This window comes from Diplotaxodon limnothrissa, linkage group LG15 (assembly GCF_057381915.1).
Source record: "Diplotaxodon limnothrissa isolate DT_005_m linkage group LG15, D_limnothrissa_male_GT1.1, whole genome shotgun sequence".
Classification (NCBI taxonomy): domain Eukaryota; kingdom Metazoa; phylum Chordata; class Actinopteri; order Cichliformes; family Cichlidae; genus Diplotaxodon; species Diplotaxodon limnothrissa.
In genome coordinates this window covers 10,268,568-10,286,329 of record NC_140610.1, presented here as the reverse complement: position 1 = coordinate 10,286,329, position 17,762 = coordinate 10,268,568, and the positions used below count along the sequence as shown (strand labels likewise).

The following is a 17,762-nucleotide window of genomic DNA, read 5'->3' as shown; positions in this document are numbered from 1 at the left end:
GCCTGGAACACCTCACCCAGGTGGCGCCCAGGTGGCATCCTTGTCAGATGCCCGAACCACCTCAGCTGGCTCCTTTTGATGTGGAGGAGCACATCACTCTCTACGGCTCTACTCTGAGCCCCTCCCGGATGGCTGAACTTCTCACCCTATCTCGGGATAGGCCAGCCACCCTTTGGAGGAAGCTCATTTCCGCCGCTTGTACCCGCGATCTCGTTCTTTCGGTCACTACCCACAGCTCGTGGCCCTAGGTAAGGGTAGGGGCGTATAGTATTTATTTTAGTTCTATTTTCTTCTCTGTTCTGCAACTCATACAGACCTCATTAAAAGAGATTGAAGGCTAAAAGGCTCCAGAGTGTCGCTTAGTGCATTCTGCAACAGGTTATAAAGAAACCATCCATCTGTTTTCATAATCGCTTGCTGTCAGTGTGAAATTCCCATTAACCTCTGCCCTAACGGTTATAGTTTTCAAGTACCAGCAGCTTTTCAGAGGTTGATTAACCTGCAAAATATGCCTGAAACAGATGCCGAATGACCTGCCTGCTGATTTTATTCAGTGCTGTCTTACAGAGCTAAACCAAGCGTGTTTTAGATGCAGGACTTAGTGATGCAGCAGGTTAAAGGACATGTCTTTGACAGACGGTCATTCCTGGATTTATAGTTAACTACAGTATATTAAAAAGATTTGGATTTGCTCACCTTTCAGCATCAGCATTATTTTAATTTAGGCTAAAGATCATTTTCTATCATTATATATGATCCCAGTACGACTGCTTTTGGCCTTATGACTTTCATCCTCTCAGTTTCAATTGTTTTTTTGTTTAGTTTTTTAATGTTACTTCCAACCACCTAGGTTTTATTTTGATTGCATTATAAAATCTCCACAGTGAAACGTACCTTTCTCAAACTCTGCACACGAAGCAACAAAAAGCACATTATTTAAATACCAATAAGATTTAATTGCTACAATTACATTTATACAGAAACAAACACACACACTTGGTGTTAACTATACATAACGCCATATTACCTATGGGGCATGTTCAAAATTTACACCACTTATTTAAGAGCTGAGGAAACCTTTTTACAGGATTTGGTATCGACTGTTTTTAGTGATACCTGTGTCAGTTACCGAGCCGAGATGTGGGGTCACAGAAAAGTCAGAGGTCAAAGTTATATAAAGTCTCTTGAATCCAGGCTCTGCTTACATGAAAAGCTGCCAAGCTGTATGACAGAAGAATGACACACTACATTTAAAAAAAGCAACACAAAGTTTTTTTTATATGGTAATGTGCTGCCAGAGCAAGTTCAGCGTGCCGTAGGATTGATTGAGCTCCACTGCAGTGATCAAAGAGCATTCTTCAAAAATATATTCCCTCATTTGGTTTAGACAAAACGAAACCTGCCACTGCTTTACGGCTATACACAATTCACATGATCTTACTTTTGAATAATTAATCACGATCCCTCGTGTCCTGTGTGGACAGAGGCGGTGTCATCCAGTAGGACAGAAACGTTTCATCGTAGCATGAAAGCGATCGCTCAGATCAACTTTGCATCGATTTCCAACAAGGTTTCCATCCAAAGGGGTCAAGTGAATCCAAACCATGTCACAACAGCACAATAACAACATCAAAGCCACTCGATCCTCTAACTGTAGATGTGGGGAAGTCAGGTTTTTCCTTTTAATTTGCCACCTGGCATTATGAACTCAAAAGAAAACATTTCTGTGCTCCTCCCTTCCCTTCCTCATCAGCTGCAGGAGAAGACATGCACAAATGTGTTGTGCATTTTTGGTTAGCTGTACAAACATTACAACATTTGAGTTATTGAAGCTCAATCAGTCAGCAGAGCTAAAGACTTGACTTCAGACATAAACCTAAGGGAACGTATGATAACACAAAGTGACTCCGCGTGCATCAAGATTCAGTTTAACCAACACAATAAGACTGCCGCCTCTGAACATTAGAACTGCCACTCTGCAGAGCGCATCCCGTAGCCTCTTTCAGTTTCTCCTCACTTTCGCCGTTTCCTTCTCCGTCAACTCCCCCTCAGCCTCCTCTTTACGAGGTACGTGAATGTTTGTTCTGTCAGAAACTGTCCCGAGCATCTTAGCGCTGTGCTCCAGCGCCTTCGCTCGCAGCGCAGCAATACTGTTCTCCCTCAGTTCCTCTTTAGAAATCGGTGAACCGGTGTCTTTATTCTGCTTCGGCTTATCCTCCTCTATCACTTTATCCACCAATTTCTCTTGTGCCGGTGAAGCTGGTGGCGGTGTCAGGCTCTGGGCTTTTCCTGGAGACGTGTGGATATTTTCAAGAGACTTCTTGTGCATACCTGGACAGGAAAACAGTATTTTTTTAAAGAAGAGAACGGAGAAGTCACAGATGAAAGAGCTTTCCTGTTGTGATTATTTCTGTGAGTTTAACGAACGTACTGAGATGTTTGACAGTGAAGTAAAAAAAAAGGAGCGTTAAGGAATGATCCATACATAGGGGATAGATTGGCAAATAGAACCTATTATTCAATTAGAGTTACGTAACTGATTTAAACTAATCAATTGACATGAGGTGAGAGAGGAGATCTGGTCTAATCTGCCCTGATGAAGTAGGATTATCACTGTATTGACTTCTACCTTTTTAATGAGATGCTGAGGCTTTTATTGGCTCCTGATTTCAGGCAAGCTAACCCCCGTCCTCGTAGGACACAACTCAATCTCAAACACAGTCCACAAATATATAGGGTTTTTTTTTCTTTTTGCATCAAGAGACTTTTTTTGGACAGATAACTTAAAGGCGGATTCAACCAAAATAAAAGAAGATTGTTTTAATTGTTTAGCATTTGATTTATCAGTCAAAGAAAGGAGAGTGTTAGCAGATTTCTGCAAAATGTGCTTCTGATGTGTATTTTTTTAAATGCATATCAAATGATGGAGGATGATTCATAATTAATAAGAGTTGTGAGGGAGGCGATTGACATGTAGTACCCATGGGACTCACCCAGTAACCACGGCGCGTAAGAGTCTGTGCTGCCCTCCTTGGCTGACTTGAGGATGGACTCGGGCAGCGGGATGGAATGGCGGACCATGGCTCCATACAGGCCGTACTCTGCCATCACACTGCTGCGCCCCCAGCACTTCTCCCTTTTTCTCCATTTGGCCCGACGGTTTTGAAACCACACCTGGACAGATAATTTTAAGTGGTGAGGATGTTTTATGTAATCCCTGAGATTTTTTTTAAATGTAAAATTACAAAAAATTCTGTTAGCTTATCACACAGACTTTTCTCTATTTATTCAATGGAAATGTTTGATGGATTTTTATTCTGGTTTTTAATAATAATGGATTGGATTTATATAGCACTTTTCAAGGCACCCAAAGCCCTTTACAGTGCCACTATTCATTCACTATCACATTCACACACTGGTGGAGGCAAGCTACAGTTGTAGCCACAGCTGCCCTGTAAGAAATTTCACGCTCATGTGTCCTGACGAACAAGGACCTAAAGTGACTCTGGCTGAACAGCTGGAATATGTGTGTCTATGTTAGCTCTTGAAACCAGTTTTCTTAGCTAGCCTCTGCTAAACTAATCAGGAGATTGACTAGTGACTGTCAGATATAACAACTGTGCACATCATACATTTCTAGACTAGACGTTAAAATACAGGGCCTTTCTGTCATTTCATGGTTTATCTATTACTTATTTACGTTGTTATAGTATGAATGGTCTCAGAGGAGGTCTTTTTCAGTAGGAAAAGCTGTAAAACGTATGAAAATAGAGTTAAAAGTCTAAAGTTTATGTCCTTCACATATTTCTTTGGCGGGCTGATTCTAGCCCCTGGCCCTTATGTTTGGCACCCCTGTTATAAAGGCTGTTTATGCATGTGGGAGCAGAATATGTGATATCAGAAGTGGAAAATATTGTCTAGCATGCAATTAACATGTGTGTGATATGGAAACACATTTGGAGACATTCTGCAGAAATGACAAATATTGTTGCACAATGGAAAATTCTGAAGCTCTGAAAAAAATTTAAAGAGTCATTTTCCTTTAATTTCAACGTTTTGCAGCTTTTTGAACTCCTTATAATACAATTCACGTCAGAGTGCAGTAATATTTTATTTGTTGCACTGGGATATGACTGGTAGATTGGAATGAGGCTTAAAAAACATCTTCTTAAAAATGTTTTCTTTTGCACATGCACGTGTTGCACAGTATGAGTCTGAACACACAAACTGGACTTTAATTTTCAGTACAAATGTGTTGAGCCCGTGCATGCTTATCCTGTGTGTGTGTGTGTTTCTGTTTCAGGTGCCTAAATTGATTTCCACCAGGCCAGACCGTGTAATCATCTCAGCCTGCTTGTGAATATGGATGAGGAAAACAGGGGGGAAAAATGAGCATCCTAAAATGGCCGTGGATGCAGGATGAGATTGTAAGAAATGGTGTGTGGAGTGCGTGTGCCAGTGTGTGTGTGGACATGAGCATGCGTGTGTGTGTGCGTGCATGCGTTTTGCAGACCTGGAATTAAAAACGATGAAAGCTGGGTCTGGAAAGCTATTCAGGTAGATGTGACGATAACCTCCATCTCATAAAAAGATGGGCCCCAGATGAGCAATCATGCTTTTTGACAGCAGCAGTGTGAGTGTGCATGACAGCGTGTGTGTCTTTGCTTCCTGCGAGGTGACCCGAGGGGGGCAAAGAGGCTGATTGAAAAATAAGTTAATTTCCAGGCCTGGTCGATGGGAGACAGGCGCTCAAATATCACGGGAAATTAAAATGCTCGTAGCAGCCGGGCACTGGCCCCTGCTCAGCCGCTGACCTCTGCTAATTAATTTCTATGTAGTTATCATTTCATTTCAGGGCTGCGGCCTGCCTCTCCCAGGAAGAGACGTGATAAGTTCTCCTCTATTAACTAATTACAGTGTGAAGGTGAAGTGCCTGCTAATGTGAAGACCTTGTGAAGATGATGATGGAGCAGGTGACTGCTGGCTCTATCTGTCTGCTATAGTGACAGAAGATGTCACCTCTGAGGTAGTGTTCATATTGCACCAAATAGCTGAATCACCTGCCCACATTTTGATGTCAAAGACATCAAGATGTTAGCTGATGAAAACATCTTCATGTGGAAAATATAAGATATCAGATTGTGGATTTCTGCTTTCATGCAGAGACATGATCCCACCTGTATTCTGTCTTCTGGTAGCTCAGTCTTCATGGAGAGCATTTCTCTGGCATAGACGTCTGGATAGTGAGCCTCATTAAAAGCTTTCTCCAGCTCCTCCAGCTGATAGGATGTGAAAATTGTTCTGCAGGAAAAATAAAAGACCAAAAACGATTGGATGCCTTTTTAGTCTTTTTAAAATCAATCATGCTTTCAGTCTGATTAGTTATCAGTGATGATGGCTTTTCTTGTGCCTGTTCATTCATTTCACCTGGTTTTTATTTTTCAGGAAATATCTTTTTATGAAAAAATATCATAATAAAGTATTTTATTATTTTTAGTTGATATCAGCTTAGTTACATTTTTAATGTAGGCACCACTTAAAGCAGAAAATGGTGACTTCAGATTTAATCACCTATAAATATGAATATATCTTGTGTCTTGTGAATAAATACAAATACAGAAAAAAACAAAACGAAAATAAAAATATATATCCTTCATATTTTTATAAAGAAAAAAGCAACAAGAACACGTTAAAAAGAAAAGTCAAAAAGAAAATCCAGAAGGAAATCAGAAAAATCTCCTTATTCTTACGCCAAATACGGCATTAAATAAAACACCGTAAGCTCACGTGAGCTTCACCGATCATATATGACAGTCACTGTGTCTTGAAGGCCAAACCGACAAATAACGACCTAATATTTCTTTCGGGTTTTTTTTTTGTTTGTTTGTTTTGTTTTTACCTGTGTCGTCTTTTCTTTCGTTTCTTGCTCTGACCCATAGAGGATTTGGAGAATTTCTGATCGCCGGAGGAGCTCATATCATCAGAATCTGTGGATGATTTTAAAGGTTAAAGGTTAAAAAATATTATTACTGATAACAATACTACTACTACTGCTACTACTAATAATAATAATTAGAATAACAAACTGGAGCCGATTATTTATTTAAATTATCATATTCATCTTCTTTGATGACAAATGATAAATAAATATAAAAACAACACAGATATTATAATGGAAAATTGAAAATGTGTCACATCACACCTGGAATAAAAAAAAAACCACAGCCATGTTAAAAAAAAACTATTTTATGAATAATTTAATAATTTAATAAATATAAATACAAAGGCCTTTTCCGTTCGACCCTAACTTGCGCATTTTCAACACAACTTCTCGTTTCTTCTTTTTCTCATTTGCTTTTAGTGAGACATTTTTTCCCTGTTGCCTCACGTTGGTTCGGGGATTTGACATGACATTTTAATCTTCACATAAACTTAAATATTACAAACACTCCGACTGACTGAAACTATCCTCGTGCTTCAGCGACATGAAGTCTCACCGGAGCTGGTGGAGTGCTGCGCGTCCATTTCAGAGTCCACGCGCGTTGTCCTGTGCAGCGGCTGCAGGTGCACATTTTGCGCCTCTGACAGCACCTCCAGAAAAGCAGGCTGGCTGTAAAACGAGTGTATGCTCTCTGGTCGCAATAAGCTTACGCCGACCCCGAGGCCTCCATGTCCCAGGGCTGACCTGGCGGCCAGAATGTGCGCCCTGTGCGGCAGAGCTTCCAGCGGTCGCCTCGGTGCCGCCGGCGGCTCTATGTTTAGGCCGAGCAGCTCCTGGATCCCAAAGCCGGTGCGCCGCTGCGCAGTGGGGGCCATCTTCCAGGTTGCAGGCGGCTGTTGGTGGGCTCCCCCGTGGCTCACGCAAGTCTGTGAAGCTGATTTCTGTTTATTCTCTGAGTCTGAATGCACTGCTCCCTCCTCCCCCGTCATGATCCCACTTTTTGTTCCGCTCCCTCCAAAAAAAAGAAAAGAAAGAAAAAAAGCTAGAGTCCCCGGTGCAGTCCGCAATGTGACTCTCTCTCTTTATCTCCACTGCTCTTTTTATTCAACAGGCGGCAGCCAATCACAAGAGAGGAGAGACTGCATACTAAGTTTGTGGTTGCTCCGGAGCTTTATTATCGCACATACGGAATATATTTTCATGGATTTTCTGTAAAACAGCTACTAGCCTGGTGATGATCAATCACTACTACAGTTTAAGGAGCTGCTTTATAGACCCTCATCGGAAAAACTTTGGGTTTGAAATGACAGCGTATACTCTTTTCCCCTGTCTTACATCGAGAATAAGGCTTACTTTCACTGCAGCTCTTGGCATTTCTATGTGTGATCATCTGATCCGACTGATTGAGTTTAAACAGCCGGATTAACCCATCAAGTCCAGGAAATCAGCATCAAACGATGTCAGTATTGAAAATTACTGGCAAAATAACTAAATAACAAACAAAGAAAACAAGAATATATATGAATATAATTTAATGTAACTTAAACCTGGATAAAATTGTGCTTCTACCCTCTTTAATAAGCCCGATATTTGTGTTTGTTTTCTTAGAACAATAAGGGTATTATGAAGGCCCTAAAAGCTGTATTAATCGATAAACACTACATTTCACAAAGGAGGCCATAATTAGTTAATTCGTCCGTTAAAGACGCGAAATAATCATGCTATGAAATAGTTGTTCTGACGTGCAAATTCATCTTAATAACAGCCATGCTTTCTCATGAATTATGCCAATAATAAATAGAGGGACCAATTCTCTTTGATATAAAGAACAAAAGGAAGGAAAAAAGGAAATCTTTCATAGGTCAAATTTAAGGAAGGGCTCATACACTCACATCTGGTCAACACCTCCTATCAATTAATCAATTAATTCATCTCCTTCTCTGATTGATCCGTTAGCAGCTCCAAGCGTCCCACATAACTCACACGGTGATTTGCATATTCTAATTAGGGTTGCGCACTAAACGTTTTGTCTTTGGTAGCGGTCTGCGCATCTGTTGATAGGTTATTAAGCCTCCCCTCCCCTCCCCTTTTTTTCTTCTGTGGAGAGCCACATGATAAAGAATACACTGTCCCAGTTCGGGGGTATTTAGGACACACCCGGATGGCAATTATAAACGAGACAAACAGCGGACCAAACGGCAGCGCACAATACAGCAACAGATTGTTTCCCAACAACACCCACCCAAGTGTCTTTTTTTTTTTTTTTTTAGCTTGAGGTCTGATATCACAAACCCGCGGCTGAAAGGTTGCGCAGTGTTTCAGTGGGTTAATCCGATTTCAAAAGTGAGAGCAAACGGAAGAGGTCTTCAGGATGTCAGGGGAAATCTTCTGCAGCTTCCCTTCATTTGTCATAGAATAAACCTCAGATCAAATCCAAAGCCAGTGAGTTGTGAAATGGAATGAAAATAGTCCCGTTTCCCCCTCTTTTCCCTCCTCGAACCTAATCTGCTCTAATCAGCTATTAATCAATTATTGCCGGGTTTCAATCGTTCGGAGATAATTTGAGGCACACTTTCGGACATCTGGGCGGACAATTACGCAGAGGAGAGTTTATGGAGATGAGTGGACGCGTTGCGGAGATGCGGTATTGTCAATGGGACATGTGGTGATGAATAAATAAATAAATAGGTGGTTCCTGTGGGACTGTTTGGCACCAGAGCGTCAGGCAGTCAACCCCAGGTTTGCTGTCGGTTATTGTTGGTTGGTTGGTAATGGGTAATGTGATCTCGAGATGTGGCATCAACCCGATCAAGCCGATTATTGGCTCACTGTCGTCGCCCAGAGCGTCAGGTTTTAACGCTGCGCTTCACCCTGCAACCTAAGAGAAAAGCCTGATAATATCAGGACTCTGCACTACATCACATTTTTATTTAGTTTGAGGCACAATGTTTAAAATTTTTAAAATGACCCAAATATCTTAAAAAAGTTGGGAGAGAAGAGAACAGTGAAAATGAGATTACCTTCAGGGACTTCAGGGACAATTTATTAGAGTGAATAAAGAGATCAATGCCATACCAAATAGCCATGGTAATAAGGTTTCTCTCTCTCTCTTTCACACACACACACACACACACACACACACACACACACACACACACACACACACACACACACACACACACACACACACACACACACAGCAGATAGACAGACATTTGTTGTATCATTACAGTACATCTCTAATTGATTCAAAAAGAGAAATAAGACACATGGAAAAAAAACTTAAAAGTAGTTTGGAATAAACCTGCAAGCAGATTAAGTGTTATGACGAAATTATTATTATTTTTTGACGTTGTTTGGTCCAAAAAAATAAAAAATTATTATTATTATTATTATTATTATTATTATTATTATTATTATTATTATTATTATTATTATTATTTTGTCTTCTTCTCTGATATTAATTTGTTCTGTTATTTTAAATAATTTTAGTTGTGTTACAATAATATCAAATTTTTTAAAAGAATTAAAAAAAAAGATGTTTCCCACCTTATGTGCCACAATCTGGGTTAAAATACTGGCATTCTCACCAATTTAATTACAAAACGTGAAACAAACTGCATGGCAGGCCTAATCTTACTGTCATTAACAAGGTTGATAAGCCAATTAAAAAAAGAACATTCCTAAATAATGAGTCAAAATCTGTTTTGTGATATCTTTATACCTCTATGTAAATGTTCACAAACATGCAAAAAACACTCACTAACGCATGGAAGCTGTTTTCCAGCACTGATAAATGGATAAATTGTTATTTTTTCATATTAACATGTAGCACACAGACTGCTATTTAGCTGACACTCGCTGAAAAAGGAGAGAATAAATGAGGCATTTTGAGTGATAGATTTTATAGTTGTTATCATCCAGACAGCATGCTGAAAAGAAAAGAAAAGAAAAAAGAAAAGAAAGAGAAGGTAGAAGATGAGAGAAACTTTAGTTGAGTACAGGGAGACACTGACACAGACAAATGTCTGCTTTCTAGCAACAGAGTGGCATATACTACTGTTCTAATAATTTAATGCTATGCAAATGTTTTATTACATTATGTTCTCAAATTATAGTACTGAAATGTTTTTTTTTACTCTTTGTAGTTTAATATCCCATTTTATTTGAACCCTTCGTATCTCAAAAAATGTGCAACAACTGATGTTTGATAAAACTTTAGGGCCAGAATAAATACATTTTATTATATCAATACAACACAAAATTATCAAAAAGAAACTGCATGAACATAGTTTAATGTTACACAAAGGGTTTTCCTCAGTGTCCCAATTGACTAACTAAAAAGTGTCCCAGTTTACTTGACAGTTTAGTTGACTGCACACTGTTACTTGTAATCCCTTCAAATGTAGTTTGTTTTCTATTTCTGTATCTCCGATCCCTGAAAGGACTAAAGCAATAATATGCTGTAATTCTACTGAGATAATTTTGCAGACACTAATTAAATCTGTGAAAATATCCATGTACAATGACAAGTAATGATTTGGTTATAAATAAAAGTCAGGACTGAATGTTGTTGGGTGACATGCAAAAATTTACTGTAATTTATATATATAAATATCAGGCATGGTTTGTTTTGTCATGTTAGAGTTTCATCTGCCCCTGTCTGATCTTTGTCTATGTTTGAGACTCCCGAAATGGCTCTACTAATCTAGCTAATTGCCATTTCCCAGAGCTTGGCATTTAAGAAGAGGAGCTGGGTCACCAAACAGCCGTTGATCAAAACATCCCATTAGAGCAAAGAAGACAAAAAATCTCTCACAGTCCTAACAATGTGGCACCAGTGCATCTACAGTTTGCTCTGTGGGCACAAAGCATTAATTAGGGCAATAACTTCATGCCATTGCCATTCTATAGTCTCCATTTCTGAATGAGTGCATCTATTTACGCTCTGAAGTTTGTCGGGGACTTGCCGAGTGTGCCGCATTCCCCTGTTGCATGTGCAGATGTGTTATTGGCGTAATGAGGAAAACACTATGAGAAACGTGGGAGAGACACCCCCCCCCCCCCCCCCAACGCCAAAAGTTTCTTGACAAAATAACATTACACATTGTGGCTGCTCCTAACAAGAATTGACATAATTACTTGGGCCCATTTCTTGTCTAATTAGCACATGTCCACAGTAGACAGGGACTAGCAGTTAGGCAGGTGAAGGGAACTAGACAGGCATGGCAGCAGCAGCAGCAGCACAAAAAGGGGCCCATTTAGTGTAATTAGGTGAGACAATGCCCCTGACTGTTTTCAGCTATGGCAGTGGCTCAAAACTGGGGGCAAACCGGCAAGCGGACGCCCCGTGAGCTGCATCGCCCCAAGACCCTAATAAGCCCCTAATTGTCTTTTTGTGATTCACATGGGCAGCACCAGCAGACATGAAGACAGCCTATTCCTGGTTTCCTGTGGAGAGTGTGGTGCCTGGCCCAAGGAGAGCCTGCAAACGTCTCTCAGGGAACTCCAGACAGACATTCATTTCATTTTAGCAGTAACATAGATGCTGAAAATAATGAAAATCCCAAATAGAGTTACATTTTTACCATTCTGATAAATATCAAGGATTATTTTAAATCTTGTGAGTAAAGTGCAAGAAATTCAACACTTGCAGACATTTAAAAAATTGAAACATAGAAAAGAACAAATAAAACTCTTGCCAGTACAGCCCATGACAAATAGTATAGTATTCCAATATGTTTCAAGTTAGAGTCTTATTATGAAGTATCCAAATTTCTACTGATCTCGTCTGTAATTGGAGTTAAAAGAGCTGTAAAGGTTGCTGATGGGAGGATCCACTCTTCTAATATTTATCTTCTGTTTTTACATGACCACACAGTGTAAATACAGTATCAAACATTACAGTCAAGCTCCTCTAGTACCAGTGACAACACTTTATAGCAGAAAAACCTAATGATAGCTAATTGTAAAAAGATAGTATGCTCTCTGCCATTGTTAAGATTTTGCATATCAGGATGTATAAAATCTCACCTGGTCTTTACCCGGCCTTGTAATGATTTAAATACACCTCATCATTATTTATTTAACAAAAGCAGTGTGTGAAATTCTATAGAACCACATTTAGCAGTAATAACATGAGTGTTTGTTTTCTCTGTGACTTTATCAGTCTGTCATATCATTGTGGAGAAATTATGGACCACTCTTCTTTACATGTCCATCAGTGGTCTTTTATCCATTGTTGTATAAGAATTGTAAACTTTACATTTTAAATCTAATGTAGATTTTGGTAAAACATTTTTTTCTGTTTCCAGAGCTCAGTTTGTTATGTTGGTGGGCAGAAGGTGTCATTTTTACATTTCTGAGGGTACTTGCTTGTAAATCTTTCCTGTTTGTTGATTATACAGCATTTTACACCAATTCTAGGTCCTATTCGCTCTCTTTTTTTCTAGCAATCAATGAAGCCTTGGCTCATAAGCAGCTGGGCTCTACAGGCTGCATTTCAACACTGTAGGATGAGCCTGTTTAAACACTCACAGCCTCACAGACTGGTCCATATGTTTGAGGCCTCTTCTAATGGCAGCTGGTTCTCAGAAGATTCAATATTCCATAATATGTTCTCCCTATGATCATCCGCAGTCAAGGCCCAGCTCAGAGGGACATCAGCTTGATGTGCCCTCACTCCTTTAATTAGCTGTCAATTAGTGCAAATGAATCAACTGTTCGCCTAATTAAGCAATGCCACCAGGCAGCTCCCGTATACAGGCCATTGTGTGAGCAGCATGAGAAATCCACAGCTAGCAAACTCATTTTGGATCACGAGTGCAACTTAACGATCGCACTGACAAACCGCGTTCATCGAGCTGGGAGTGTGAGCGGTGTTTGTCTGGTCAGGGTAAAGGTCAGTGTGTTAGTGTGATCAGGCAAATCTTACCCGTATACCTTTTTGTCTTTAATGTCAGTTTATATGTGCCAAACACATATATGCAAAATGATCCGATTTCCTTATTTGCAGCACACTGACAGATTCACAAACATAAATACTATAAAACACTATCTCATGAGCACTCAGCTATTTAAACACAAACTATATTGCCAAGTTCACAAAACATGTAAGTCAGTATTCGCACTGATGTTGGCAATAAGATACCTTTTCTTCATATCAAGTGTAGATGTTTTTAGTCTTTCTAACAATTAAATCAATAAAATAGTCACACTTTTGGGTCATCTTCTCCACCGTCTCCTTTTAGCCTCCTGATTCGCATGAATGACCATTAATTAACATAGTTGCTATTTCAAAGCCACTAGAATATTATTTTATTATGCAGACCACATATTTCCTTTACAGCTGGAGTGGAAATGTAATTTCCTCAAACGTCTGTTCACCCATTTATTTTTACATTTATTTATTTTATTACTGTGACATGCCTCTTCTTATGAACGTTTCCCATAATTAAATAAAAATACTGGCAACACCATTAACCGAATCCAAGTTCAGACATTGTGTGCTTACAAGTGAGTTCAGAGGTCACTGAATTAAATAAGCTATAAGGCTGCAGAGCCATAGGTGCGCTTGCATCATTATCATTTATTTTGGCACTTTGTAATACAGCTGCCAACTTGTGGTTTGATTTCTCTCCATTTACCATTAAATTAATTTGAATTCAGGATGCGCAGAAGACAAATCATACTTTAAGATCCTTTCATTTAATGAGGACCTTTGAGGCACTTTGGAGGAAAGAACAAACAATAATTCCCTTTCTTACATCATAAATATTTAGCATTTTAAGTGCTACAAGCTATATCATAGAGTATCTTTCATTCATTATGTCATTATCCGTTACTTATCCAGGTGAAAAGACTGATTGAGATTTAAATCTCATTTCCAAGAGAGAGCCGGCCAACCTAACATACCCTCTTGCATAATGATTATAGGAGGAGATATCTTCCCAAGGTGTGAGCTGTAGCATGTTTAGACTTGAAGTGTTCCTTTTTTCCATTTAAAAGATCACAAGGTCACAAGCATTACCTGTATTAAATACACTAAATCAAACACAGTGATAAATACTTAAATGTCATCTACACGTGTGTATATAAGTGCAGAGCATTTATGCATCCCCTTAAGGTTATAAAACACCCCAGAAATCACCTTAGTGTTAAAACAAGACACATGTATTAACTTGAGAGCATTACAGAGAATCTATGCACATGTTATTAGTCTTACATCTTCATTTTGTCTGCACGCGTATGCCGATAATCGCATTTAATGGATGCACGCTGTTTAGAGGCTTGTGAACAGTCCAGCTATGTTTCCTCTCTCCCTTCTTCCACCAGCCTCTCTGGACCATTACAGGCTGTAATTGTTATTTAATGGATTAAACATTCATCCTCTCTGCGCAAAGTCCGCAGAGAGCATCACCATGTTCACACAGCTAAACATGCCTCATCAGACACACACACACGCACACACACGCACACGCACACACACACACACACACACCACCACCACCACCACAGCAACACTCATTTGACAGCAGTGTTTGTGCTTAAAATTCAATTACCCACTTATTGATAGCTCTCTGGGGTGCAAAGGAAGTGGACAACATGGTGCTGGTGGAAGTGTGGATGATTTCCCAGGAGGCCTCAAGCTCCTCTGCACATCTCCAGCTGGATCTATTTCATGGCTTTACTCATCAGCGGCAGAAGCAGATGGAGCATAAGCAGCAGTCATACACCTGCACACACCAGCGCACGCAGACACAGAGACTGGGGCTGTAACACTCACACACACACATACATACACACACACACAGTGGAAACACAAGTCATTTATTACAGTCCATTCTAACAGTGAAAACATGATAAGACATTTGCTGAATTTTCAGGAGAGAACAAAACAAAACAAATTCTTCATAAAGATTAATTAAGTATATAAACAGTCATTTCATGTCTTTGACACCATACAAATCCACACAATTTTAATCTGGATTAAATTAGTGTTAGTTTATGTGTTAGTTCATTTAGTTTATCCTCGTCCTGTGTAAAAGAAATAATTTATTTCCCTAAATTTATGATTTTGCATGAGGACACTCATCCATTCCTTTTTGCTTCTGGTCTTGCACACTGATTGTCTTTCTTTTTTTTCTGCTGGCAATATTCTTGTAATTCTTTTTAACATAGTCTTTGTGACAGCATACAGGTAAAACACAAATATTTTTCAGCATTACTAGTAGCTCCCATCAACTGTGTCTGAAGCCATGCCAGTATTTGACATGCTGATTTTATTTTTTCCACCTCTGCTTTTCCAACTGGGACAAATTAAAAAAGCGTTGTTTTTACAGTACTATTCCAAATTCTTGAATCCCTCCTCATGTCCAAAATTGAAAAGTTGCCTTTTGCCCTGTTCTCTGTCAAGATGATCCACACTGCTCCAATGACGTTGAGGCTGAGAGACTGTGGAGCCAAATCCATGAGTAAAGTGCTCAGTTGTGTGTTTTTTCTATCCAGGTATGCTTTTACTACAATCAATGTGTGTTTGGGATCATTGCCATCCTGAAAAATGACATGGAAATCAGACACTTTCCAGATGGCATTACGTGGTCAATCAAACTCTGACAGTACTTTTCTGCATTTATAATTCCATCAGTTGTGGAGATCCCCAACACCAGTGGCTCAAACTGTCACTTTGCATGGTATTTACAGAAATACACAGGCAGTGTGTAGTCTAACAGCACAAAACCTAAAATAAGGATAAATAACAATCAAACAGTTATTTAACAGACCTGACGCCACTCATTTTCAGTTCAGTTCTTGTATAATTTAGCATACCTCATCCTTTCACCCTTATTTCCTTTCCTTAAGAATGGCTTCTTGACAGCCACCCTTCCACTGAGGCCATTGCTGATGAGACTTCAGTGAACAGTAGATGATCAACTGAAGGTCCAGATGTGGTTCTCAAGTCTTGTGTCAGGTTAGGTGGATTTTGTGTGTGCAGAACACTGGTTCTTCTCTTGAGTTATGGACCTTTTTTTGTACCTTAATGATTCATAGATGAGAGCTAACAAATAAAAAAAAAACACATATCTGACATGCATTGAAAATAAGTAAAAAAGCAGCCAATGGCCAAACAAAGACCTTCACAAGTCCTGTAGAACTACTACTCAAAACAACTTTTTAAAAAAATACGAGAAAATCCGGCTCCTTGGAAGAAAAATTCAAATAAAGGCACTTTACTGTGTGTCTAACACATCAGCCCTCAGTGCCACAGGTAGTGCACCACAGGTTAGCCACGCGTCTCAGAGTCCCCAGAGGCCAGAGGGGGCCCCACACAGACGCTCTTGTTGCTGCTGGCCTCATTCCCCGCTAATTACAGCACTCATCTCTGCTCTCCCATGAGACGCCACAACACTGATGACAACACAGGGAAGGTTCTGCATCACCAGCAGCTGAGGCTGCCGACTGCACATCAATACCCAAGGGGGCAAAAGGAGTAACGATGGTGTGATTGCATGTTGGGGGGTTTGTGGTTAGAGTTATGCAGGGCCAGTTTTGCTGCTACTATCAGTCTGGAACATCCTAAACTGATTTATTAACTGCAACTTTATTGTGTTAATCTGTTGCAATTCAGCTCTGATTTAGAAAAACACATGAAACCTAAAACTACAAACTTACAACATGTGGTGTTCCGTCAGAGACACTACACCACATGATCTAGCATGAGTACAAGTTTGAGTAGAAAACAAAGATGAATCTTGTTGTCCTTTGGTGCCACCTTGTCAGACTACAGCTTGCACGTCCCTGAAGATGACTCTTGATCGATGAGCTCCAAAGATACTGTACCTCTCAGTGTGATTGTTCATTAGCAGGACACAGGGATCTAATGGCCAGCACACTTCTGGCAGTCATAAATCTTCAGACTCCACCCAGGTTTGCTCCCCTGTCTCATCAAGGCCCGTGAAGAATGGAGTCAGTGTGATAAAAAGGAGTGTGGGATTTATATTTTCCCTCTACCGCCTCCTCCACGCACCGAGATGAGCTAACAGGCACAGAGAAATGACAAGTGGGGCTTGACAAGACACCCCCGTGAATGTGATGATGCCGCTAGATGTGTTTTAGATGCTGATGAGCCTGCTGGACAAAAAGAGCATTTTAATGTCTCTTTTCTGTTTATTATACATTATACTTAAGAGTGTTTTGAACCCAAGCAGAACAGCTGAGATGAAAGTGGGGTTTACAGGGCCCTAAAACCAAAGCAACTAAATGGGGTTTGACCGTCAAAGTGACACATTTGTTTTTCTTACTGTGACTTGCCAAACATCTTACAAGAAAACACTTATGTGTGGTAGACAGAAATACATTCCGAGTGGCTGGTTTGTAGTGGAATGAGAGCAGGTGTATTGACAGGTGAAAGTCAAGTGAATGGAAAACTGGGTACTGCCGAACAGGTGAGGAAATACGGGGCTTGAAATTGTTTAAACTTAGAAAGATTTCCTTGTAGTCTTTCTAATGTGTGGCCTTAATGTGACCTTGACTGTGCCTCTGAAAGCATGTTGCCTCATTTATTACATCCTTGTCCTAGTATGCTGTGTATACAGTGATTGCTCTGAAATACAGCTTCACATTTGTGAGTACAAGAGGTTCTGGTGTTCCTTGGCCTTTTCATTTATCATAACATTTATCATTAACTAATCAGTGAATGCATATTTTGGAAAAGTTGCTCCAAAGCTGCAAAAATGAGGAAAATGAGATCAGATATGCTCATTGGTTAACATCTTTCCTAAAATGCACTTTCCTAATTAGTCTTGAAATACTTTTTGACAGT

At 39.8% G+C, this 17,762-nt stretch overlaps 1 protein-coding gene across 1 annotated transcript; it reads right to left on the bottom strand.

The window, feature by feature from the left end:
- Positions 1-2,002: 2,002 nt before the first annotated feature.
- On the bottom strand, positions 2,003-6,930 carry LOC146617085 (visual system homeobox 2-like). Its single transcript, XM_085372699.1, has 5 exons — positions 6,498-6,930; positions 5,900-5,987; positions 5,178-5,301; positions 2,994-3,174; positions 2,003-2,331 (listed from the first exon to the last, which is right to left on the bottom strand). The coding sequence occupies exons 1-5, from the start codon at positions 6,928-6,930 to the stop codon at positions 2,003-2,005; spliced, it is 1,155 nt and encodes a 384-aa protein (XP_085228825.1).
- Positions 6,931-17,762: the final 10,832 nt, after the last annotated feature.